Source organism: Coregonus lavaretus (assembly GCF_964263955.1).
Source record: "Coregonus lavaretus genome assembly, chromosome: 16".
NCBI classification, from domain to species: Eukaryota; Metazoa; Chordata; class Actinopteri; order Salmoniformes; family Salmonidae; genus Coregonus; species Coregonus lavaretus.
Genome location: NC_140003.1, coordinates 21,497,182 through 21,523,023, shown reverse-complemented (window position 1 = coordinate 21,523,023; position 25,842 = coordinate 21,497,182). Strand labels below are relative to the sequence as shown.

The 25,842-nt window shown below is 45.4% G+C and overlaps 1 protein-coding gene across 4 annotated transcripts; it reads right to left on the bottom strand.

Annotated features, from left to right (window-relative positions):
* Positions 1-1,102: 1,102 nt before the first annotated feature.
* Positions 1,103-13,761, bottom strand: LOC311143259 (uncharacterized protein). Of its 4 annotated transcripts, none has more exons than XM_084179073.1 (10): positions 9,841-9,991; positions 8,557-8,880; positions 8,055-8,318; positions 7,562-7,879; positions 7,072-7,371; positions 6,549-6,653; positions 6,353-6,427; positions 1,774-1,857; positions 1,647-1,678; positions 1,103-1,565 (listed from the first exon to the last, which is right to left on the bottom strand). In XM_084179073.1, exons 1-10 carry the CDS (start codon positions 9,926-9,928, stop codon positions 1,530-1,532), a joined length of 1,626 nt encoding a protein of 541 aa, XP_084035199.1. In that variant the 5' UTR covers positions 9,929-9,991; the 3' UTR covers positions 1,103-1,529. The 4 variants fall into 4 exon arrangements, with proteins under 4 accessions (XP_084035199.1, XP_084035202.1, XP_084035200.1 ...); XM_084179076.1 differs by having other exon boundaries at positions 8,055-8,269; positions 9,841-9,984; XM_084179074.1 differs by lacking the exons at positions 7,072-7,371; positions 7,562-7,879; positions 8,055-8,318; positions 8,557-8,880; positions 9,841-9,991 and adding exons at positions 12,197-12,502; positions 12,603-12,920; positions 13,137-13,397; positions 13,571-13,761.
* Positions 13,762-25,842: the final 12,081 nt, after the last annotated feature.

The following is a 25,842-nucleotide window of genomic DNA, read 5'->3' as shown; positions in this document are numbered from 1 at the left end:
AGACAGACAGACTGACATGCATTCTTCCATCCACTCTCCTACCTCTGTATGCTTCCCTATACAGAATACTGTGGTGTGTGTGTGTGCGTGTATATTTTTGTATGTGCATGTTCAGATGTATAGGTCTGTATGTGTGTGTGTTAGCATGTGTTTTTGTATAGATATATGTGTGTGTGAGTGAGGCGATCAAAGAGTTGCAAAGACACACTGTGCACAAAAAAACTGTAAAACTGTACTGGCTTGCCCCCTATTGGAGGATAGCATTCATACCAAATCAAGTGAAAATAATGAACATGAATACAATTAATTTCTCAACACGCAAACCATGTTTTCTACAAATAATTCTTTCCACAATAGATTTATTTTTATGATTGTTACCTTGTATTGTCCTAACACAGACAGTAAAGAAAATGCTCCAGCCTGATAGACCATGGGCTCTACAGTATAGTTTATTGCAAAGGAGAGGTTTGCAGTGAAGGAGCCCATGCATGGTGAGAGGCAGAACATGTGTTCACCTTGGTTCATTCTCCTCTCAACACCTGCAACCTTCACTTTCTCCACAAGCCATTGTTATGTATCAGTGTGAATTGAAATCATGTTTTGTTTCCCATTCTTTCTCTCTAAATCAAGTATAAAAGCCTTAATTTCAAGAGACCTTGGATCTTTTCAATAGCTCCCACATGTGCACACACACTTACACAAGCACAGAAGCGAGCATGTGTGTGTGTGTGTGCATACACGCACGCACACAAAAACCCACCCACCCAAACACCAACCCACGCACACACACACACACACCAGGAGGGATTTTGGTGCTACTCTGCACCTGTCTCTGCATAAAGACATTCCTTCTGGATGTGCAGTCTATTCATTGCATTTAGTGGGCCTACATACCTTTGTGTTGGAGAGAAAAGCATTGAATTGCTACCTTTTCACTGTAATCCCTAAAGGAACTAGCGATAGCAAAGGAAAAGGGAAGAGAGGGCTGAAATAAATGCTTTATTCCTCTCTCAAGCCTCATGTACTGTATTCTTTCCAACAGTGCCATCTTCTGGTAACATATCCAACTGCACTCACCTATACAATAAGTAGACATCAAATTACGAAGACCATTTTTATTTAAACACATAAATCGAATGAAAATACTTTACATATAAAATGCACATGCATGAAGGACTACACATGTATAAAAGTATTATTTGCATAGGTTACAGCCATCAAAATATTTCAGATCAAAATTGCCTTCCTACAATTTACCCTCCAATTGCACTACCTGCTGTCTTTACATGGCAGTTTTAGTAAGCATATATTACCGTATCATTATATACATAAATCAAAAGCAGCATAATAAGCTAATTGAACAAATCTCATACGTTTTAAACAAAACGTCATAATCAGTATTGTGGGATCATATTTTCTCTGTGAAAATTCACAATAGACTAATAAACACCTTAAGTAAGTGACAAAATGTGGAATAGAATCCCTGAATCTTAACATGGTAATTTTATCCATCTGAAAGTCATGTTTCCTTATATGTTGAGAGGGGAATAGATCACAGCACGTTCCTGTATGTATGGACATGAACACCAGTTAAAAACAAATATATATATAACAAAATGATAATTTGACTAAAGTGCTATTCTTACCTGATTTGACCCTGCTGTGACTCTGTTGGGATCTGAAAAAAAAGAAAAGAAATGCAAATAGTTACGCTTCATCAACACAAGTTACATTCAACAAACCATTCTGTATTTCCACACGCACATTACTCACCACCAAGCCTGGGTTCACATGAAGCAAACTCAGAGTAATGAACTTCCTCATTTTCATCTTCCCCTGTTTGACCCCCCTGGCTCTCTGATAGTATAAAAAAAAGCCAAAATGTTAATCAGACAGTTGTGACTTTAGTGTAACTTCCTATACATCTGTTGGTACTGTGGAACATTCGGAATGTCATCTTGAAAGTCATCTCAACCTCCTACTTACTGTACTAGTGGAGGCTCCTCAGAGGAGGAAGGGGAGGACCATCCTCCTCAGTAAATTTCATTTAAAAAAATTACATTAAAAAAGTTATCCTTTTTAGATAAAACTGTACTAAATATAATCACGTCACCAAATAATTGATAAAACACACTGTTTTGCAATGAAGGTCTACAGTAGCCTCAACAGCACTCTGTAGGGTAGCACCAGGACAGCTAGCTTCCGTCCTCCTCTGGGTACATTGACTTCAATACAAAACCTTGGAGGCTCATGATTCTCACCCCCTTCCATAGACTTACACAGTAATTATGACACCTTTTTTTTTTTTTTTTTTTTTTTTTTTCACCTTTATTTAACCAGGTAAGCCAGTTGAGAACAGGTTCTCATTTACAACTGCGACCTGGCCAAGATAAAGCAAAGTAGTGCAATAAAAACAACACAGAGTTACATATGGGGTAAAAAAAAACATAAAGTCAGAAATACAACTGAAAATATATATACAGTGTGTGCAAATGTAGCAAGTTATGGAGGTAAGGCAATAAATAGGCTATAGTGCAGAATAATTACAATAGTATTAACACTGGAATGCTAGATGTGCAAGAGATTATGTGCAAATAGAGATACTGGGGTGCAAAAGAGCAAAATAAATAACAATATAGGGATGAGGTAGTTGGGTGGGCTAATTTCAGATGGGCTGTGTGCAGGTGCAGTGATCGGTAAGGTGCTCTGACAACTGATGCTTAAAGTTATTGAGGGAGATAAGAGTCTCCAGCTTCAGAGATTTTTGCAATTCGTTCCAGTCATTGGCAGCAGAGAACTGGAAGGAATGGCGGCCAAAGGAGGTGTTGGCTTTGGGAATGACCAGTGAGATATACCTGCTGGAGCGCAGACTACGGGTGGATGCTGCTATGGTGACCAATGAGCTAAGATAAGGCGGGGATTTGCCTAGCAGTGATTTATAGATGGCCTGGAGCCAGTGGGTTTGACGACGAACATGTAGTGAGGACCAGCCAACAAGAGCGTACAGGTCACAGTGGTGGGTAGTGTATGGGGCTTTGGAGACAAAACGGATGGCACTGTGATAGACTACATCCAATTTGCTGAGTAGAGTGTTGGAGGCTATTTTGTAAATGACATCGCCGAAGTCAAGGATCGGTAGGATAGTCAGTTTTACGAGGGCATGTTTGGCAGCATGAGTGAAGGAGGCTTTGTTGCGAAATAGGAAGCCGATTCTAGATTTAACTTTGGATTGGAGATTCTTTATGTGAGTCTGGAAGTTGAGTTTACAGTCTAACCAGACACCTAGATATTTGTAGTTGTCCACATACTCTAGGTCAGACCCGTCAAGAGTGGTGATTCTAGTCGGGTGGGCGGGTGCTAGCAGCGTTCGATTGAAAAGCATTTAGTTTTACTAGTGTTTAAGAGCAGTTGAAGGCTACTGAAGGATTGTTGTATGGCATTGAAGCTCGTTTGGAGGTTTGTTAACACAGTGTCCAATGAAGGGCCAGATGTATACAAAATGGTGTCGTCTGCGTAGAGGTGAATCTGAGAGTCACCAGCAGCAAGAGCGACATCATTGATATACACGGAGAAAAGTGTCGGCCCAAGAATTGAACCCTGTGGCACCCCCATAGAGACTGCCATAGGTCCAGACAACAGGCCCTCCGATTTGACACACTGAACTCTATCTGAGAAGTAGTTGGTGAACCAGGCGAGGCAGTCATTTGAGAAACCAAGGCTATTTAGTCTGCCAATAAGAATGCGGTGGTTGACAGAGTCGAAAGCCTTGGCCAGGTCGATGAAGACGGCTGCACAGTACTGTCTATTATCAATCGCGGTTATAATATCGTTTAGGACCTTGAGCGTGGCTGAAGTGCACCCGTGACCAGCTCGGAAACCGGATTGCATAGCGGAGAAGGTACGGTGGTATTCGAAATGGTCGATGATCTGTTTGTTAACTTGGCTTTCGAATACTTTCGAAAGGCAGGGCAGGATGGATATAGGTCTGTAGCAGTTTGGATCTAGAGTGTCACCCCCTTTGAAGAGGGGGATGACCGCGGCAGCTTTCCAATCTCTGGGGATCTCAGACGTTATGAAAGAGAGGTTGAACAGACTAGTAATAGGGGTTGCGACAATTTCGGCGGCTAGTTTTAGAAAGAAAGGGTCCAGATTGTCTAGCCCAGCTGATTTGTAGGGGTCCAGATTTTGCAGCGCTTTCAAAACATCAGCTGTCTGAATTTGTCCTTCTCCACCTTCTGGAGGATGTCCTCCAACCTATCAAATCATACTGTATTTAGCAGATGTTATTGCGGGTGTAGCGAAATGCTTGTGTTTCTAGCACCAACAGTGCAGTAATATCTAACAATTCACAACAATAAACACAAATCTAAAAGTAAAATAATGGAATTAAGAAATATATAAATATTGGGACTGCCCCGAGAGAGCTCCTGACAGAAGTTCACTATTGTGCATCAAGTTTGTTGGAACCTCTCCAGTTAACTGTTAATAAACAATGATTCATTTAAGTTTGACTTTGCGTGTCCATGTGTAGAATTTCCACGGCAATACCACTGCTAAGGGCTGTGTCCTAGCACTCTGCGTTGCGTCATGCATAAGAACAGCTCTTAGCTGGGGTATATTGGCCATATACCACACCCCCTTGGGCTTTATTGCTTAAATATATCACGGCTTTCAGCCAATCCATATCTAGGTGCCAAACTACCTGGTTTATAATTCCTTCTGGCTTCACTTTTTCCGTTCACTTGTGGACTTCAGTGCACAACACAACAGCTGTCTGTGACGAGGCGAAATAAACCTCTCCAAGCCAAATCTTCATACCATAACCACTGACTGCTCCACAACCAACATTGTTGTCACCATATTAGCTAATGTCATAATCATCAGGGCCTAAAATTAACACCCGCCAAAGTAGATTAGTATTTGTGAATGAAATGTCAAGTATGATCACATTTATAGCAAAATAAATGCTGCAGTAACTGTTTTCGAAATATTTCTGTCATTTTGTTTCATAGCTGGTAAATTAATTGAACTACGAATTCTATAGCCTGCAGCGCTCACGTGAAGAGCTGAGTGAAAGATTCATTTTTAGGAGCGCTGCGCACAGGCATAAAAGTTGGTCTAATTTACTTGAAGCCAAAGTATACTGAAGTGAGACTTTGTCCTTGTGTTTCTTGGCTATTTACATTGTTTTGATCACAAGTTAGTTTGTTTTTCAATGTTTGAGTTTCAATTTATAGAGAAGAGAAGCAATGCAGATACTAGTCAGACTCTCAATCTCACAGGCACAAACGTGACTGGGAGTCGCGTTTCCATGGTAACCTCCCACCCTTAAAGGGCCAGGTGATCATTTTTGTCTCATCTGTGATATTTTGGTTAAAAGACTGAGGTCACAAAAATATACCACATTACTTCTTACTAGTAATACATTTATTGTTTTAGATACATTACAAAACATGCTCATCTTTTTTTTCTGTTTTGTTGGTGTAATTTTAGCCCAACATTTTTTTGGCTGGTAAAAAATCTGAGTGGCTGGTTACAATTATGCAGCAGGCCTACAGTGTACAGCAAGCAGTTTAGCAGTTACACCGGCGGGCCCGGTGGCAATAAATTAATTAAACCGAAAGCTTACCTTGAGTTGGAAGAGTTGCAGTGTTGGATAGCCTTAGCCAGCTAGCTAATATAAATAGCATAGCATTCCTCTTTATTTGAGTCAGGTTGTTGAGTAGACTAAATTAGCTGCATCAGCTAGCTAAGTAAGTAAAAGGTAAACTTAGAAGAAAAAAATACAATGAAATATAGCTATCTCTCTCTCACACACTGCTGCTTCTCTAAAAACTCTTCACACTGTATGCACTGCAGTGCTAGCTGGCGGTAGCTTATGCTTTCAGTACTAGATTAATTATCTGATCCTTTGATTGGATGGACAACATATCAGTTCATGCTGCAAGAGCTCTGATAGGTTGGAGGACGTTCTCCGGAAGTCGTCATAATTACTGTGTAAGTCTATGGAAGGGGTTGAGAACCATGAGCCTCCTAGGTTTTGAATTCAAGTCAATGTAAAATAGCTGTCCTCTGGCTACACCATGGTGCTACCTTAAAGAGTGCTGTTGAGGCTACTGTAGACCTTCATTGCAAAACAGTGTGTTTTAATCAGTTATTTGGTGATGAGAATATATTTAGTATCGTTTTATCTAAAAAGGATAACTTTTCTAATGTTTCACTATTTTAAGAAAAATGAAATTCACTGAGTAGGATGGTCCTCCCCTTCCTCCTCTGAGGAGCCTCCACTGCCATATCTATATCTATATCTGTATTGTACATCATATTACACCCAAAGTGAAGAAGGGTATACCTTGGTCTCTTTGTGGATCTGTGATGTTACCGTAGACTGGGTCATTCTTCTGGGTCAGTGTTAGGGTCGTCACAGCTTTGAAAAAAGAGATCGTAGCAAAAACGTTTCCACACAATTGTTGACATAGGCCTAAATTTAAGATGTAGCAATCCGACAAGTTTGATCAGCAATAGTGGTCATTATCAGTGTATTTTACCTGTCTTCTTCCTCTTCAGGTAGAACACCAGAGCACCAACCAGGACCCCAGTAACAACCATAGCAGTACAGGCCACAATGATCACAGTCTGCAGATGGTTGTCATCTGTGGTAACCAAAAAGACATGAACAAAGAGTATGAGAGAGAACATGCTGGGATATGAGATACCTGAGTACTTACTATACAGCAGACTACATTTGCTAAGACTCTAAATTCATCACAGTTTAAATTAACAGGGGCCCAAGGGTAATCCAAAGACATTGATTTGGTTACTTGTATGATGTACTGTATGTTGTTTATGATGATGTCCTCTAACTGAATCTTTAATAGATTCCAAATCATTCAGATGGAGGGATTTAATGTAATCTACAGACGTGTGTTACCTATCATAGACGATGTTGATGTAATGAACCCTGGTAACCATGATCTTCCAGCAGAATCACTGAATCTGAGGGGAATGCTTGCTCTGAGCATGCCCCCTGTGAACACCACAGACTGCCAGTGCAGCAAAACAAGTTGTTACCTGTCATTGAAGACATTGGTGTGTTTGTGGGGAGTGTGAGGGTCAGGGAGGCTGTCGCTCTGAGCATGCCCTCTGTGAACACAACACACTGCCAGTGCAGCTGGTCTCTGCAGAGGCTGGGCAGGGTCACACTGAGCGTCCTGTTGGGGTGACTCTCTGTCAGGATGTCCTGTTTGACCAGCAGCCCCCTGCTCCCCTCCATCCTCATCCAGGCCAGGGTCACAGGGTCACCGCTCACCTCCGACACCTCACACCTCAGCACAACCGGCTGGCCACCAGGGGGCCCTCCAGATTCAGATACTAAGATAAAGAACAGAAAATAGTCCTGTACTATACTTTGACCTCTGAAAGAGCAGTATACTGTAACAATGTACTGAACAGCTGAATAATTCAATGATTAAATGAAAAGTGTATGGTTGTCATAGTAACCAACAGTGTACGTGAACAGAGTGTCTGCTCTCTCATTGTTAAAAGACAAAAGCAAAGTTACCTCGAATGGTTGTGAGTTTAACCGAGCCGAATTTATGGCCATCAAAGAAACATGTGAACATTCCACCATCCTCAAATGTCACTGGTGAGACATGCAGTGGGAAATCATATCCGTTGAACGGAGGAGATGAGAATCGGTCTCTTCCGACCTTGTCCAATGACACTGTATTATATGAAGTCAAAGTAACAGATGTTGTTGATTTGGTCACGGTCCATTCGGCTCTGCGGTAGTATGTGGAGATAGACCTGCAGATCAGCTTCACCTCACTGCTGTTGCTGCTCTCTCGAAACAAATGTATTAATGGTCTACTATATGTGTCTGGAAAAAATAAACAAAAAACATTAAAGGGAAAATGCTGATGATAATTGTTTGCCTGTATAGTGCACTCTTTTCTTTGTATTATTGAGGACAATATTCCTGAATATTTAATCCTGAACAAATTATTTGGTCAATTCATGTATTAATATATTACATTAATGTTAATAAATCTTACTTGTTTGCACATTCAGTTTAGTATCAACAGTAAACAACAATTCTCCATTCAGTCTGAAATTGCAGTTGGATCTTCCCTGGTAATTGTGATCAACAGTGTGGATGACCATGTGGGCAGTGTTGTTGTAGAACAGCGTGGTGTTAGAAGTGGGATCTCCCTCTCTTTCCCACTGCAGTGTGGCCCCTTCTGGTAGGCTGGACACCTCGCAACGCACACTAACATCAGAACCAAGATACACTTGATTAACACGATCAATTGGTGTCACTGCAAAAAGGAGATATCCATTACTTTACTTCAATTTGATAAAAGAAGATAAAACGAGGGAAAAAGTGGAAATCAGCGGTTTACATTTTTCCAAATCTAAAATGCTTGATAATCAATAATGAAATGATTACAACAGCAACATTTTGGCTCTTATTCTGATATTGACAAGGCGATATACATTGATATTTAAAAATGATTGAAATGATACCCATTGAGAAATTGAACATGTCCAACATACCTTTAGACACAAAACTAAACACCTCAAATCTTGCCAGTACTGCTAAAGCTGGTTTGGTTTGCATGAACACAAACTCTCCAGCATTTTCAAATATTGTTTGGATGGAAAGATCATATCCGGTTCCTTGTGAGATAGGATCCTGTCTGTTCGATGAAGGCTTTCTATTCATGGGTGAAGTGATTTGGGCTACTGAAGTGTTTGAGTGTCTGCCATCATGTGAGGTCCATATCCATTGGTGCGCTGTCCCTTTTGGAACTGCAGGGGAAACTGGGAGAGTGACTCTGTTACTGGTCTCCTCAAGGAAAAATATCTTCTTTGACAATTCTGTGGAGGGAAGATATTCAAAACGATAGGATAAAAAGCTGCAAAATATCTTTATATTAATATTATTCACTGTTCAAATCTCAAATTTTATCTCGCTCTCTTTCTCAGATGACTCCTCAATAGCTTCATCCTACTTGTATGTCATGCTTTAAAGGGGCAATCTGCTGTTAGAACAACAACAAAGCAGTTAACCTGCTACTGATTTGGTAAACAGCTAAGGGACGGGCCTGGAGATATTTATACATTTTTTGTTTACATTTACATTGTTTACAGCTTATATAATGGGATTCTGATGGAGTACAACAGTTGAACTAAGCTCATAAGGCAGTTATATTCTTCAAGAATCAATGGGTGTATATCAAGGATGGGCAACTTTGATGGGGTGGTGGCCACAAAAACTCTGAACTCATCATGAGGGGCCGCAGTTGCTCACGAGTCTGCATAGCTACATGTGCATACCCCTCCACCCCCCACCACATAGTGAACAAAACATTTTAGCAGCCCCCCTCTTGACAGCAGAGAGATGTTTTTTTTAGTTGGGTTAATTTCGTACAATTCTACACATTTTGCCATGGGTCACAGAGAAAATGCTGATTTTTTAAAACGAATTTCTTGCAATTCTACACATTTTGCCATAAGGTGAAGATAAATGTTTGCAGTTTTTAATGTGATATCTGAGTGAGACTGACTAACAAAATCAATGCCCCCCCACGGCCTTTAATAGTCCTGTATTAGAGTATATATCCGTCTGCAACCCCCTTGACAAAACATGCTCAGCCCCTCCCCCACTCCCCCATTGGCAACAAAATGTACAGCACCCCACCCTCAAACTACTTCCCGTGGCTATGCTGGTGTATATCATAATTTAAAGGTCTCAAAATGGATGTAACAACTGCAGATTGCCTCTTTAAAAGGTGAGTATTTTATGACAAATAATTCAACCAGAAACACATTACTCACGTTCAGCTGAGAGTCCTTGACAGTATCTAGATATCCACAGCATGATCCACAACAACGTTACACCCATAGAGCCTCTGCACTCCCCCATGTTGCTGTATCTTGCTGTTCTGTTCCCCTACTCTCTACTCAGTAGCCAACTCATATCATTACTGACATCCTGATAAATATGTTCAGGAACTGAAGAAAAGAAGAAGTTCAAACACTACAGATGTGATGCAATTTAAAATGACTGCGCATCTGAGGATATAGTACTTCATAAAATCTCACTTTACTTGTATCCACCCTATACTGTATGTAGCAGGCAGGGATTAAGGAGTAGGATTAAGGGTTAAATGATCAAAAGTCGCCTGACACTCAACCATCATTATAGGCATCAATGGGATCAAAACAATGGTCAAACATGTCACAGTTTAGCAAAATGTAGCAAAATATAATGTAAATGCTGTGCAATTAAAATAATAGAAGTAGTATTATTAAAAGCATGTTACAGATATTATAATTAATATGGAAGCATGACATGCACCAATTTGTAAGTCGCTCTGGATAAGAGCGTCTGCTAAATGACTTAAATCTAAATGTAAAATGTTCCTTTTGAAGCAAATAACAGTTGGTGAATTATGGGGAATTCCAAAGACCATGGTGTCTAAATGCAACCAAAGGCTTTCAAAACAAAAAACAGGAACTTTCTACATTATGACCAGTCTCTTGCAACAGACCCTTTAAAGTTCTCTATTACTAACAGCTTTCCTAATACAGGAAAATTAGATGGTAAAATAAGCTGAGACACTGTTGCCAAGCTAGTATTAACATCACTATTTATTGTGAACAAACATTACAGACTGAGGATGAATGGAAACTTACATTTCTAAGATTAACTAAATAATATACACTGAGTGTAAAAACATTAAGAACAGCCTCAATTCATCGAGCAATGGACTCTACAAGGTGTCGAAAGCGTTCCACAGGGATGCTGGCCCATGTTGATTCCAAAGCTTCCCACAGTTGTGTCAAGTTGGCTGGATGTCCTTTGGGTGGTGGACCAGTCTTGATACACATGGGAAACTGTTGAGCGTGAAAACCCCAGCAGAGTTGCAGTTCTTGACACAAACCGGTGCGCCTGGTACCTACTACCATACCCCCGTTCAATGGCACTTAAATATTTTGTCTTGCCCATTCACCCTCTGAATGGCACACACACACACAATACATGTCTCAAGGTTTAAAAATCCTTATTTAACCTGTCTCCTCCCCTTCATCTACACTGATTGAAGTGGATTTAACAAGTGACATCAATAAGGGATCATATCTTTCAACTGGATTCACCTGGTCAGTCTGTAATTGAAAGAGCAGGTGTTCCTAATGTTTTGTACACTCAGTGTAAATTATTTAGGTGTTTAGGAAAGATGCTTACAGTATCATAACATGGTCATGTTTTCAATATTAGTCTTTGAGGGGAAGGATGTTGGTGGTTAACACATTATTTTAACACTGTTGAAGTTTCCATTGCCTGACCTTTTGACCGAACACAGTGTGTCATGTGGTAATTCAGTGTGAAAGACATCACTGGTTACTACAGACATGGGTGGCAAAGCTATATTTTAACACTGCCACAGGCCATAGGCTAGCAACAAGGCTATACACTAGTCTCCTCCAGTTGAGCAGGTTCCTTCCTTTGTCTCTGTGTCTGGGTACCTGGATGGAAGACACACCAACACATCAACCAGAAGAGTATGCAATGATGTCCTTTACACACACTAATTCACTAGTTTTCCACTCAGTACTTATGAAAGACTATCATGTATGTTACTTCATAATGTTAATTTAAGTTGTAGTTCACTACAAAATCAAAAAAGTTGTTCATATGTTTGGAGACTTTAAAAGCACTTTAATGTGGAGATGGATCCATGTCCCATATGAAGGCTAGCTCTGCCTCGGTCCCAAATGAAAGAGAAAGATAAGTACTGTCTAACACAGTCATTTTAGATGGTGCCTCAATGTCCCATTCCTTTGGGATTGGGTTGGATTCCTTTTTTATGGAGAGTCTATCCAAGAGGAAGTGTCTCCTTACCGTTTGGTCTACGACAGTAGAACCCGAGAAATCCGAAAACTCCTAGGGTGGCAGCCATTGTAATCACCCCTCTGACCACTGTCTCGGTGCCCATCCCTAAGAAACAGAGACTTCTGTTAGATTATATTACACATGGCAACCTCTCAAGCATGGTAACCTATTTATTTTGTTACAGTAGGCTTATGCCATTGGAAAGCAGAGGTCCAGTGCGGCATAATTAGTTTGGATTGAGATAGGTTGGAACAGATTGGGTCAAATTGAAGAGAGCCTATCATAACAGGTTGTTACCTGTCATTGAAGACATTGTTGTCAGTGTAGGTAGTGTGAGAGTCAGGGAGGCTGTTGCTCTGAGGATGCCCTCTGTGAACACAACACACTGCCAGTGCAGCTGGTCCCTACGGAGGCTGGGCAGGGTCACACGGAGCGTGCGGTTGAGACGAGTCTCTGTCAGGACGTCCTGTTTGACCAGCAGCCCCCTGCTCCCCTCCATCCTCAGCCAAGCCAGGGTCACAGGGTCACCGCTCACCTCCGACACCTCACACCTCAGGACCACCTGATGATTCCTGGGGGATCCACTAGGGGGCACTGCAGAGACTGAAAATCATTGGGGATCTTTAATCTCTTCTCTCAAATATAAGTAAAAGTAGTTTATTCTGAAAAATGCATCTTGGATATTTAAAATGATAATGCTCACCCTTTATGGTTACCACATTAATAGAGGCAACTAGGAGGTTTTCAAAATAGCAGTTGAACTTCCCACCATCTTCGAACTTCACCGGTGAGATGTAGAGACGGAAGTAGTATCTATTGAAGTCCCCGGATGAAAATCTCTCATTAAACGTGTCATTGGATCCGTACATTGCAGTTGTCACAACGTGAACCTCTTTAGCTGTAGATAGTGGTGTCCAGGACCATGATGCATGGGTGTACCCATCTGATGTCTTACAAAGCAGTGTCACCAGAGAGCTGTTGGCGCTCTCTCTGTACATTGTGAGAGTGGCATCGGACGAAACTGTGGAGAAAACCATAGCAGTGTTCAGTCAGAGGGGAAGGTTTGATTTCATTTAAATCCTAAGTCTTATTGTAAATGTAACAAATGTGATCACCGTTTAACCATTTAATATGAGACCAACATTATTGATTGTCAATGACTACTGATCAAGAGGACAACATTCATGTTTCACATAAAGGTTTTGATATTTCAGTTAGATAAGAACACATGTTGTACCTTCCTCAGTTCTGACAGCATTAGAAACACTATATAACAGTGTTCCATTCTGTTTAAAAGTGCAGTAGTATGTCCCCTGACTGTCCTGATCAACAGTGTGGATGACCATGTGGGCAGTGTTGTTGTAGAACATCGTGGTGTTAGAAGTGGGATCTCCCTCTCTTTCCCACTGCAGTGTGGCCCCTTCTGGTAGGCTGGACACCTCGCAACTAATACTCACATCAGAACCCAGACGAAATGAAGGCCAAAAGGAAGGTGTGACTGAAAAAAACATGCAATTTAAAAATGATTACAATATAAACGTACTATCGGTGAAGAAATTAGGGTAATGCCGGAAGCTGACTTTCGAAACTATTTCATCACTAGAAGCTATTTTGTCATTATGGAAGATTCACAATGGCTTGTCTGACTAAACAGACACAGTATTTACGTACCTTTTGTGGCGAAGATCTCAATCTGAGCCAATGGGACATTTGTTCTTACAAACAAAAACACCCCTGCACATTCAAACTTCGGCTTCACTGTTACATCATAGTCATTGCTGCGGGAAAAGTACTCTGTGAAAGGTGGACTGACCACTAGCATAGAGGATATTGCTCTGGTTATTCGAATATCTGAATATCTCCCATCATGTGAGGTCCACTCCCAGCTGAACTCTGACCAGTGAGGTTGAACCAGGTCTGACACAGACTGTTGAACCAGGTCTGACACAGATAGATGCACACTCTCTGTCTGACCAGAGAAAAAGAAGACGCTCCTCTTCATCACTGTGTGTGGACAATGAGACACAGATCTGGTCAAATAACAGTTTCAATTCACCCCATAACAGTTACAAAATGTACAGATTATTTATTGTGAATCTGGTTTAAAGCCCCTTATTTGTTTTCAAAATCAAGGACAACCAATTCAAATTAGAGAATAGGTTTTCAAAGTCTCATCCGTATACCAGTTTCCCTCTGATAGTCGTAGAAACTGTCTATATTGTCCATCATGTAATCCTTTAATACAGTATACATTTAAATTGCTTGTCCCAGATATTTGGGTTTTGAATGAAATATTCTGCATGTAGAGTTTTAAACAAAATATTCAGAGCAACAAAATAATGATGATGAAATACATACAGTAAAAACTGAACTCACCCTCAGCAGAATGCCCTGATATGCATAACAGGATCCACCACTGAATAACCATAATGTGGTCCATATACTGACATTCAACTCTGGTTCCACCAATATCTGAGAAACAACTCCAGACAAAGTGAAGGAGCACAGCATATTCTGACATTGAAACAGCAGCTTGCACAATTTCCTCTCTCTTGTTCAGTTAAATCTAAGAAAAACACAACATGGTGAAAAGGGAAGATTTGAACTAGAATTGAAATAGAATAAACTCAAACTAGGAACAATGTTACGTAACATGATCTATACTGGTGTTACAGGAAGCAGTTTGTTTGTTACATCACCAGACCTATAGAGTGATTCATTAAAAACATATGGGACAGTATGGTAAAGTTAAGTGCATAGCACTTAAGGTTCATTAAGGTTCATTATTGAATTTTGTGAAAGTCTTTAGCTTTAAAGGCACAATGCAGCTTTTTAAAAATCAATATCAAATCATTTCTGGGTAACAATTAAGTACCTTTCTTTAATAGATTTCCATTAAAATGGACCAAAATAACTTTTTTGCAAAAAACTAGTTCTCAAGCAAGAATTTAGCTAGGACTGTCTGGGAGTGGTCTGAGTGGGAAGGGGAAAACTGATAAATAGCTGTTATTGGCAGATAGTTTTGGAACTCTTTGTTATTTGGTCTATTAACCAATTTACTGCATGGTGACGTCACGATGGAAAACCGAAACTTCCGCCCATTCAAACCCGCTGATTAAAAGGTCCTGTGTAGAATGTATTTTCAACCAGCAACTAACACTGATCACAGTAAAGCCCCCCTGGCCAAACCCTCACCTAACCGGACTACGCTAGGCCAATTGTGTGCCGCCCTATGGGACTCCCGGTCAAGGCCGGTTGTGACACAGCCTGGGATCGAACCCGGGTCTGTAGTGATGCCTTAAGCACTGCGATGCAGTGCCTTATTCCGCTGCGCCACTCAGGAGGCCCATAAAATTGTATGGGTTTTGATACGGTTTCATTCCTGAAACTTTAGAATGAAAAATGGTTATATGAGGCAGGTTTAGCATGATAAACGTAATAATACATGCATAGCTTAAATGTTTTTGATAGACAATCCAATGCTGAAAGCTTTTGATAGACCTATACTATGTACTTTCTCTCCTACCACTGAAGTTGTCCGCAGGCATTAGCTACAGAGAGCTGTAGCTCAAAAGCTCCCCTCCTTGGATCCTTATCGGTATGGTACAAAGCACAAGCGTGTCAAGAGTGTATAAGACCCTCTTATGGAGGGACTCCATACCCTGGCAGAACGCCATGACCATGTCTTCAATACATTGCTGGAGCAATTCCGCAGATTCCCAACTAGGCAGCAAGCCACAACAGTAACCCCCCAGACTCTCAGCAACCCTGCCACCAGTGGCGCTTCTTCCCAGCCTACCCCAGTGTCCCGAGTACATTGCTTACCTCCTCCGGAGTGCTACGCTGGAGAATCTGGAACCTGCCGGGAGACTCACAATACGGTTCCTATCAACCTACGAGTGTCAGGCAACCACAGTGAGGCTATGCAGTTTCTGCTCCTGGAGTCTCCTCATGTACCCATGGTTTTGGGGTTTTCATGGATCCAGAGGCACAACCCCCTAATCGACTGGGCTACGGGTTCCATCATAGGTTGGAGTCGTTTTTCCATGCCCATTGCCTGAAGTCGATGCAGCCTGCCCCGGGACGTGTTCCTGTGGGCTCGGAAGAAGCATCAGACCTCTCCGCCGTTCCCGCTGAGTACCAGGCCCTGTGGGAGGCTTTCAGCAAGGCCCGCACCACATCTCTTCCTCCGAATCGGCCCTACGACTGCGCAATCAACCTTCTCCAGGGAACTGCAATGCCTCGGGGGCAATTTTATTCCATGTCGGGTCCTGAGACCAAATGCAATGAAGGGTACGTTGAGGACTCTCTTGTTGCAGGGATTATGCGTCCATCTGCCTCCCCTGCCGGTGCAGGGTTCTTCTTTGTGGAGAAGAAGAACAAGACCCAGCGTCTGTGTATCGACTACCGGGGTCTTAATGACACTATGGTTAAAAACCATTGCCCGCTACCACTCAACTCCTCAGCTTTCGAGTCTCTCCAGGGTGCGGTCATCTTCACCAAATTGGACCTTCAGAACGCCTACCATCTTGTTCGGATACGGGAAGGTGACAAGTGGAAGACAGTATTCAACATGACCAGCACTACGAGAACCTGGTGATGCCGTTCGGACTGACCAACGCTCCAGCAGTGTTCCAGGCCCTGGTCAATTATGTGCTCCGTGACATGTTGAACCGATTTGTGTTTGTCTACCTCGACGACATCCTCATTTATTCCCAGTCAGCTCAAGAGCACGTTCTCCATGTCGAACAGGTTCTCCAGCGTCTCCTGGAGAACCAGCTTTTCATGAAGGCAGAGAAATGTGAGTTCCATCGCTCCACCATCTCCTTCCTAGGATAAGTCATCGCTGCAGGGAATATTCAGATGGACCCTGACAAAGTGAGAGCGGTGGTGGATTGGCCTCAACCCACATCCAGAGTGCAGATGTAACGTTTCCTGGGGTTTGCTAATTTCTACCGTTGTTTCATCTGGGGTTACAGCACCCTTGCTTCCCCCCTCTCTGCACTCACCTCTCCCAAGGTTCCGTTCATATGGTCTCCAGCAGCTGACCAGGCTTTCTCAGACCTCAAGCAGCGATTCACTTCAGCTCCCATCCTAATCCATCTTGACCCATCCCGTCAGTTTGGGGTGGAGGATGACGCTTCGGACGTCAGAGTGGGAGCTGTCCTTTCCCAGCGTTCTGCCCAGGACCAGAAGCTGCATCCCTGCGCCTTCGTTTCCCATCGTCTTAACCCTGCTGAGAGGAACTATGACGTAGGATATCGAGAATTACTCGCAGTCAAGATGCCGTTGGAGGAGTGGAGGCACTGGTTAGAAGGGGCGGAACACCCATTCTTGGTGTGGACCGACCACAAGAACCTGGAATATCTCCACACCGCCAAGCGCCTCAACTCCAGGCAGGCGAGATGGGCCCTGTTATTCACTCGTTTCCATTTCACTATCTCCTACCGCCCGGGGTCCAAGAATGTGAAGCCTGACGAACTCTCACATCTGTACAGCCCCGCTACTACACCATCGGACCCTGAGACCATCCTCCCTACTTCCTGTCTAGCGGCTGCTATCATCTGCAGAATAGAGCGTCTGGTCCGCCAGGCGCAGTGATCCCCTGATGTTTGTCCCGGACTCTGCCCGTGCTCCAGTCCTCAAGACTCACCTGTCATCCTGGCTCCCATCGGACCTTGGCTTTCGTCCGACAACATTTTTGGTGGCCCACCATGGTTCTTGATGTCTCCGCGTTCATTGCCACCTACACTGTGTGTGCGCAGAACAACACTCCGCGGCAAGCTCCGGCTGGCCTCCTTCAACCACTCCCTGTTCCTCACAGCCCCTGGTCCCATATATCCTTGGACTTCGTCACGGGTCTCCCTCCGTCAGAGGGCAACACCACCATCCTTACGGTGGTGAATAGGTTTTCCGAAGCCACCCATTTTATCCCCCTTCCTAAGTTTCCCTCAGCTAAGGAGACGGCCCAGCTCATGGTGCAGCACGTCTTCCGGATCCATGGACTTCCGGTCAACATGGTCTCCGATGACGGTCCACAGTTCTCATCCCGGTTCTGGAAGGCGTTCTGCACCCTCATTGGGTCGTCGGCCAGCCTGTCCTCTGGTTTTCATCCCCAGTCTAACGGCCAGTCGGAGCGAGCCAGTCAGGACCTGGAGACAACTCTTTGTTGCCTCGTCTCCACCAATCCCACCACCAGGAGCCAGCAACTCGTGTGGGTGGAATATGCCCGCAACACCCTTCCCTCTTCTGCTACTGGTCTCTCGCCTTTTAAGTGTTCCCTGGGAATCAGCCCCCGCTCTTCCCGGAGCAAGAGGTCAGCATACCTTCTTCCCAGATGTTCGTCCGTAGCTGTCGCCGTACCTGGAAGAGAGCCCGGGCCGCTCTTCTCAAGACCACCTCCAGGTATCGACGACAGGTGGACCGCCACCGGACCCCTGCTCCTCACTACCATCTTGGGCAGAGGATATGGCTTTCCACTCGGGATCTGCCCCTCCGGGTGGAGTCCCGCAAACTTTCCCCCTGTTTTATCAGCCCTTTCCCCATCTCTAAGGTCCTTAGCCCCTCTGCTGTTCGCCTTCTGTTGCCCCGCACCCTCCGTATACATCCCACTTTCCATGTATCTAGAATTTTACCCATCTCACAGTCTTTTGTCTCCATATTCAAAAAGTGTTTTTATTTTTTTAAGAAAAATAACAGTTGTCTCTCTACAGATCTACACAACCTACTCCACATTTCCAAAGTGAAGGAAAGTTATAGAAAATGTTCATAATTAATAAAACATTATTTTATTTTTTTCTTCACACCCCAGAGTTAATACTTGATGGAAGCACCTTAGGCAGCCATTACAGCTGTGAATCATTTTGAATAATATTCTACCAACTTTGCACAACTCTTAGGGCAGGGATGTGCAACTGGCGGCCTGCGGGCCACATGACCCCCTTTTGAAGGCCCTCGGATCAATTTCCACAAATAAACTCAGTCGGGGTCTCAGTCGGGGAACTCAGTCGGCGTCTCAACTTACTGTTGCAAGTTAGAATAGCAGAATACACAAGGTGTAATTTAGAAATTTGGCTGTGCATCATCAGTTTTTCTCTTGTTATGTCAGTCACTGATAGTCAGTCAATTAGCACATGACAGCTAAATTTTTTTAGATTGCTAAGTTAGCTTAGCGCCCAGCTATCTAAACTTGTTATTATGGTTGAATTACCGGCTGGGGAGACCCTATTGATTTTGTTTGTCAGTCTCACTCATATATTATATTAAAAACTGCAAACATTTCTCTCCATCCTATCGCAAAATATGTAGAATTGCAAGAAATTAGCTGTAAAATTGCTAAATCTTCTCTCCGCTGGATGTGGGTGCGCAGACCCGGCCGCGAGCAACTGTGGCCCCTCATGATGAGTGCAGATTTTTTGTGGCCCCCACCCCATCAAAGTTGCCCATCCCTGTCTTAGGGCAACACACTATGTCCCTGTGCATTCTTTTCTAAGAAGCTCAGTCCGGCGGAGCGCAACTATGATGTGGGGGACCGAGAGCTGTTGGCCGTGGTCCAAGCCCTGAAAGCGTGGAGACATTGGCTTGAGGGGGCTAACCACCCTTTTCTCATTTTGACTGACCACCGCAATCTGGAGTACATCCGGGCGGCGAAGAGATTAAACCCTCGCCAGGCAAGGTGGTCAATGTTTCTCACCCGTTTTTGTTTCACCCTTTCGTACAGGCCAGGTTCCCAGAATGCTAAGGCAGATGCTCTGTCCCAACTGTATGACACGGAGGAGAGTTCCGTGGAGCCCACTCCCTTACTTCCGGCATCGTGTCTGGTGGCACTGGTGGTGTGGGAGGTGGACGCGGACATCGAGCGGGCGTTGCGTAACGAACCCACTCCTCCCCAGTGTCCAGAGGGTCGTGTGTACGTTCCGCTGGAGGTCCGCGATCGGTTGATCTATTGGGCTCACACGTCACCCTCCTCTGGTCATCCTGGTATCGGTCGGACAGTGCATTGTCTTAGTGGGAAGTACTGGTGGCCCACCTTAGCTAAGGACGTGAGGGTTTATGTTTCCTCCTACTCGGTGTGCGCCCAGTGTAAGGCTCCTAGACACCTGCTCAGAGGGAAATTGCAACCCCTACCCGTTCCACAACGACCGTGGTCCCACCTATCGGTGGATTTCGTGACGGATCTTCCTCCCTCACAAGGGAATACCATGATCCTGGTCGTTGTGGATCGGTTTTCTAAGTCCTGCTGCCTCATTCCTCTGCCCGGTCTCCCTACGGCCCTACAGACTACTGAGGCCCTATTTACACACATCTTCCAGGACTATGGGATACCTGAGGATATAGTGTCTGATCAGGGTTCCCAGTTCACCTCGAGGGTTTGGAGGGCGTTCATGGAACGTCTGGAAGTCTCGGTCAGCCTGACCTCAGGGTTTCACCCCGAAAGTAACGGGCAGGTGGATAGAGTCAACCAGGAGGTGGGTAGGTTTCTGAGGTCATATTGCCAGGACTGGCGGGGGGAGTGGTCAGTTTTCCTCCCCTGGGCAGAGATGGCCCAAAACTCACTCCGCCACTCCTCCACTAACCTTACTCCATTCCAGTGTGTATTAGGTTATCAGCCAGTTCTGGCACCTTGGCATCAGAGCCAGATCGAGGCACCTGCAGTGGATTAATGGTTTTGGCCCTTGCAGGAGACCTGGAACGCTGCCCATGTGCGCCTGCAGCGGGCCATCGGGCAGCAGAAGGCGAGCGCAGACCGCCACCACAGTGAGGCTCCAGTGTATGCACCGGGGGACCGGGTCTGGCTCTCGACCCGAAACCTGCCCCTTCGCCAGCCCTGCCGGAAGCTGGGTCGGCGGTTTGTGGGGCCATTCAAAGTCCTGAGGAGATTGAACGAGGTATATTATAGGTTACAGCTTCCTCCTGAGTATCGTATTAACCCCTCATTCCATGTGTCTCTCCTCAGGCCGGTGGTAGCTGGTCCACTCCAGGAGTCTGAGATACGGAAGGTTCCTCCGCCCCCACTGGACATCGAGGGGACACCGGCGTACTCGGTCCGTTCCATCTTAGATTCGAGGTGTCGGGTGGGAGGCCTGCAGTATCTCGTGGAGTGGGAGGGGTACGGTCCGGAGGAGCGGTGCTGGGTCCCTAGGAGGGACATCCTCGATCCCTCCATGTTGAGGGATTTCCACCGTAGTCATCCGACTCGCCCCGCACCGCGTCCTCCTGGCCGTCTCCGAGGCCGGTGTTGATGCACAGCTGGAGCCGCGCTTCGGGGGGGGGGTACTGTCACAGATTCTGCCGAGGCTGCCCCTCCTCCTTGCTTGGGCAGGCTGCGGCGTTCTTCGTCACCGGAATACTAGCTACTGCCGATCTATGTTCTATGTTGCACCTGTTGTCTAATGTCACACACCTGTTGCCCATTATTGTAATCACGCCTTCCCTATTTAACCCAGTGGCTCCCAATGTGTTTTGTGCGTGGTTGTTTTTCGTTTCGTGTGTCGTTGGTGAGGTGGTTAGTTCCTTCCTGTGTGGAGGTATTTCTGTGTTGTTTTCTTTACTCATTTTCAGTAAAGTACGTTTCTTCGAGTTCTGTGTCCTGCGCCTGACTTCGATCCACCGCATTACACTGACACTTGTTACACACTTTAACTTCCCCTTTAAGGTACTTCATATACAGTAATCCTCAGTGACATATGCTATCACTTAACCGGCCAGTCAAATGGCAATGTCAACTCTCTGTCTGTACGGAAAAACAGTGAAAGGGTGGTTAAATAAGTTCTAATGTAAAAATGCAACCAGAAAATAGCCATGAGAAAGAGGATGAGGGCAGAGTTCATAAGCCTATAGTCTAGTCCTAAAACATTAAGTACTTGGACACCCAAACTTCCCCTTTTTGGTACATCGGGACTCTTCTTATAGGCTGTTCCATAAACAGAGCCTTTTGCGTCCCTTTGATATTTTAAGTAGAAATTGTGCATCAATATCGAATTTTAAAAGCCTGTTATATTAAATGAAGTGCCCATTAATAGACCACATAGAAAATACTATCAAATCAGATTTTTTATATGAAATTAGACTTGCAAAAGTGCCAAAATTCAGCATTTTGACTATGACTTCTAGGAAGAATTTAACATACTTAACCCTAACATGTCTAATTTTTTTCACCATAATTGTAAAGCTCTAGTTATTTGTTGCTTTGACAAAGTTATTTCTGAAGATTATTATTTATTTCATGTGATTAGTGATTCATTTACATCTGTCCTTCATTTTAAAGTCAACCCTTTTACGTGAACTGAACTCTCGTTTTAATATGGTGAAACTATTCCTTTTAAAATATTTTTTTCATTGAACATGTAATAGTCAAATCATGCAGGTGAGCTGGTTCTACTATTTTTTTTACCATTTTCTGGTGTTTTGTGGTGGAAAACTGAGCAGGTCGAGCATAACACGTCAACCCTGTTACCCATAGATAGACAGGCTTTTTGTGAAACATAAGAAACAAGGTTCCTCAACCCTGCTACTTTATTTTCCACTTAAAGTGGCAATCAGCAGTAGAAACAATTAGGTTAAAAGCTGGGGGATGGGGCTGGAGAACTGTAACCACTCTCAAATATCAAAATGATAGTTTTAACCATGTTTTGAGGCTATATAGTTGTCACGATCGTCGTACGGAATAGACCAAGGCGCAGCGTGATGAACGAACATGTTTATTTATCTATAGGGATAAATACTGACAATGAACAAAACAACAAACGACTCGTAACGTCCTAGGTAACATAGACCAACACGGAACAAGAACCCACAAACACAAAGGGAAAAACAGACAGTTTAAATATGGCTCCCAATCAGAGACAACCAGCCACAGCTGACACTCGTTGCCTCTGATTGGGAGTCACTCAGGCCAACATAGAAATAAACAAACTAGAACTCCCAACATAGAAACAGAACACATAGAATGAACACACCCTGGCTCAACATATAGAGTCCCAGAACCAGGGTGTGACAGTACCCCATACACAAAAAAATTTATGCACGCATGACTGTAAGTCGCTTTGGATAAAAGCGTCTGCTAAATGGCATATTATTATATTATTATTATTATAAAGGCGCGGACTGCGACCGCGCCTCAACCAGAGCAAAACAGGGGAGGGCTGGGTGGGCATTCCTCCTCGGCGGTGGTTCTGGCTCCGGGCTTGCCCACCACCCTCCAATAATCCCCCCATAGCGCCCCTGGTCCGGTCTGGCCCCGCTGGCTGGAGCTGAACTGGACGTAGCAGGAGCGGTTAGCTTCAGCTCCGTTGTGGAGCAGTTGACCGGTACCTGATTAGGCACCGGTGACCCATGCACGGGTTGTGCCGGACTGACGACGCGCACCCCTGGCTTGGTGCGTGAGACAGGGACGGACCGGACCGGGCTGACGATGCGCACCCCTGGATTAGTGCGAGTGGCAGGAACAGGCTGGACCAGGCTGACGACTCGCACCCCTGGCTTGGTGCGAGTGGCAGGAACAGGCTGGACCAGGCTGACGACTCGCACCCCTGGCTTGGTGCGAGTGGCAGGAACAGGCCGGGCCGGGCTGGCGACGCACACCGTAGGCTTGGTGCGAGTGGCATGAACAGGCCGGGCCGGGCTGGCGACGCACACCGTAGGCTTGGTGCGAGTGGCATGAACAGGCCGGGCCGGGCTGGCGACGCGCACCGTAGGCTTGGTGCGAGGGGCAGGAACAGGCCGGGCCCGGCTGGCGACGCGCACCGTAGGCTTGGTGCGAGTGGCAGGAACAGGCCGGGCCGGGCTGGCGACGCGCACCGTAGGCTTGGTGCGAGGGGCAGGAACAGGCCGGGTCGGGCTGGCGACGCGCACCGTAGGCTTGGTGCGAGTGGCAGGAACAGGCCGGGCCGGGCTGGCGATGCGCACCGTAGGCTTGGTGCGAGGGGCAGGAACAGGCCGGGCCGGGCTGGCGACGCGCACCGTAGGCTTGGTGCGAGGGGCAGGAATAGGCCGGGCCGGGCTGTGGAGACGGATAGGAGACCTGGAGTGAAGAGCGGCCACAACCCGTCCTGGCTGAATGCCTACCTTCACACACTCTGTGTGAGGCATCCGCACAGGACGTACAGGGCTGTGTACCCGTACTGGCATAACAGCACGTGACACTGGAGCAGGATATCCGGGACCGCGGAGAGGCATTGGAGACCACGAGCATTGAGCCGGCACACTCCGTCCTGGCTGCATACCCACCTTCGCACGACACGTGCGGGGTGCTCGCACAGGACGTACAGGACTATGCCGGACCACTCGTGGCACAGTACGCCGCTCCGCATACCGCGGAACCTGCCCCGTCCCATGCTGCCATGCCTGAGTACGGGAAGTTGGTTCCGCTCTCCATCCAGGCTCCGCCAACCTGCCTTCTGGCCCCCCAAACCCGGTGGCCTCCTCTCCAAATCGCCCTGTGGCAGCCTCCTGCTGCCCAGCCGCCCATGCCGTGTGCCCCCCCTAAAAATTTTTTGGGGTTGCCTCTCGTCCGTCCGACGATGACACTGCTGACGCCGCTGCTCCTCTCTCGCCAGGGCCTTAATCCTAGCCCATGGCCCTTTTCCCCCGAGCATGTCCTCCCAGGACCACACTTTGCCCACCTGGGCCATCGCCAACCTCTCCATCTCCTTTCCCGGCGCTTCCTCCCATGTCCAGTCTGCCTGCTCCTGGACACGCTGCTTGGTCCTTGAATGGTGGGTTCTTCTGTCACGATCGTCGTACGGAATAGACCAAGGCACAGCGTGATGAACGAACATGTTTATTTATCTATAGGGATAAATACTGACAATGAACAAAACAACAAACGACTCGTAACGTCCTAGGTAACATAGACCAACACGGAACAAGAACCCACAAACACAAAGGGAAAAACAGACAGTTTAAATATGGCTCCCAATCAGAGACAACCAGCCACAGCTGACACTCGTTGCCTCTGATTGGGAGTCACTCAGGCCAACATAGAAATAAACAAACTAGAACTCCCAACATAGAAACAGAACACATAGAATGAACACACCCTGGCTCAACATATAGAGTCCCAGAACCAGGGTGTGACAATAGTGTTTGTTTAACCGCTGTAGTTGAACGGCTGTAGTTTACAACAATTATATAGTGTTTGTTTAACCGCTGTAGTTGAACCGCTGTAGTTTACAACAATTATAGTTTCTGAGGTAGAAGTTGGGAGAGTTATATTTGGGAGTTGTGGTGAGGGAGGCCCCGCTCTCTCCTTTCCCAGATGTTTAGTTCATTTTATTCCGATCTCCTCTGCATTATTGTAGCCATCTGCTGCAGCCTGTCAACTATGCCTCTGCCTATCCCTGTTCTCTCCTCTCCGCACAGGCTACACAAACACCTCACACCGCGTGGCTGCTGCCTCTCTTGGCGCTGACGGAAACATGGATTACCACTGAAAACACTGCTACTCCTGCTGCTCTCTCCTCGTCTGACCATGTGTTCTCGCATACCCCGAGAGCATCTGGTCAGCGGGGTGGTGGCACAGGAATCCTCATCTCTCCCAAGTGGACATTCTCAATTTTCCCCCTGACCCATCTGTCTATCTCCTCATTTGAATTCCATGCTGTCACAGTCACTAGCCCATTTAAGCTTAATATCCTTGTCATCTATCGCCCTCCAGGTTCCCTTGGAGAGTTCATCAATGAGCTTGACGCCTTGATAAGTTCCTTTCCTGAGGATGGCTCACCCCTCACAGTTCTGGGGGATTTCAACCTCCCTACGTCTACATTTGACTCATTTCTCTCTGCCTCCTTCTTTCCACTCCTCTCCTCTTTTGACCTCACCCTCTCACCGTCCCCCCCTACTCACAAGGCAGGCAATACGCTTGACCTCATCTTTACTAGATGCTGTTCTTCTACTAATCTCACTGCAACTCCCCTCCAAGTCTCCGACCACTACTTTGTATC

What these genes read in the sequence shown, in the direction of transcription:
- LOC311143259 (XM_084179073.1), bottom strand. Translation starts at nt 9,928, where the DNA reads ATGGGGGAGTGCAGAGGCTCTATGGGTGTAACGTTGTTGTGGATCATG. An exon ending in GTTTAGTTTTGTGTCTAAAG is followed by an intron (nt 8,319 to 8,556) that starts GTATGTTGGACA and finishes TCCTTTTTGCAG; the next exon opens with TGACACCAATTGATCGTGTT. An exon ending in TCACAGCAGGGTCAAATCAG is followed by an intron (nt 1,566 to 1,646) that starts GTAAGAATAGCA and finishes CCATACATACAG; the next exon opens with GAACGTGCTGTGATCTATTC.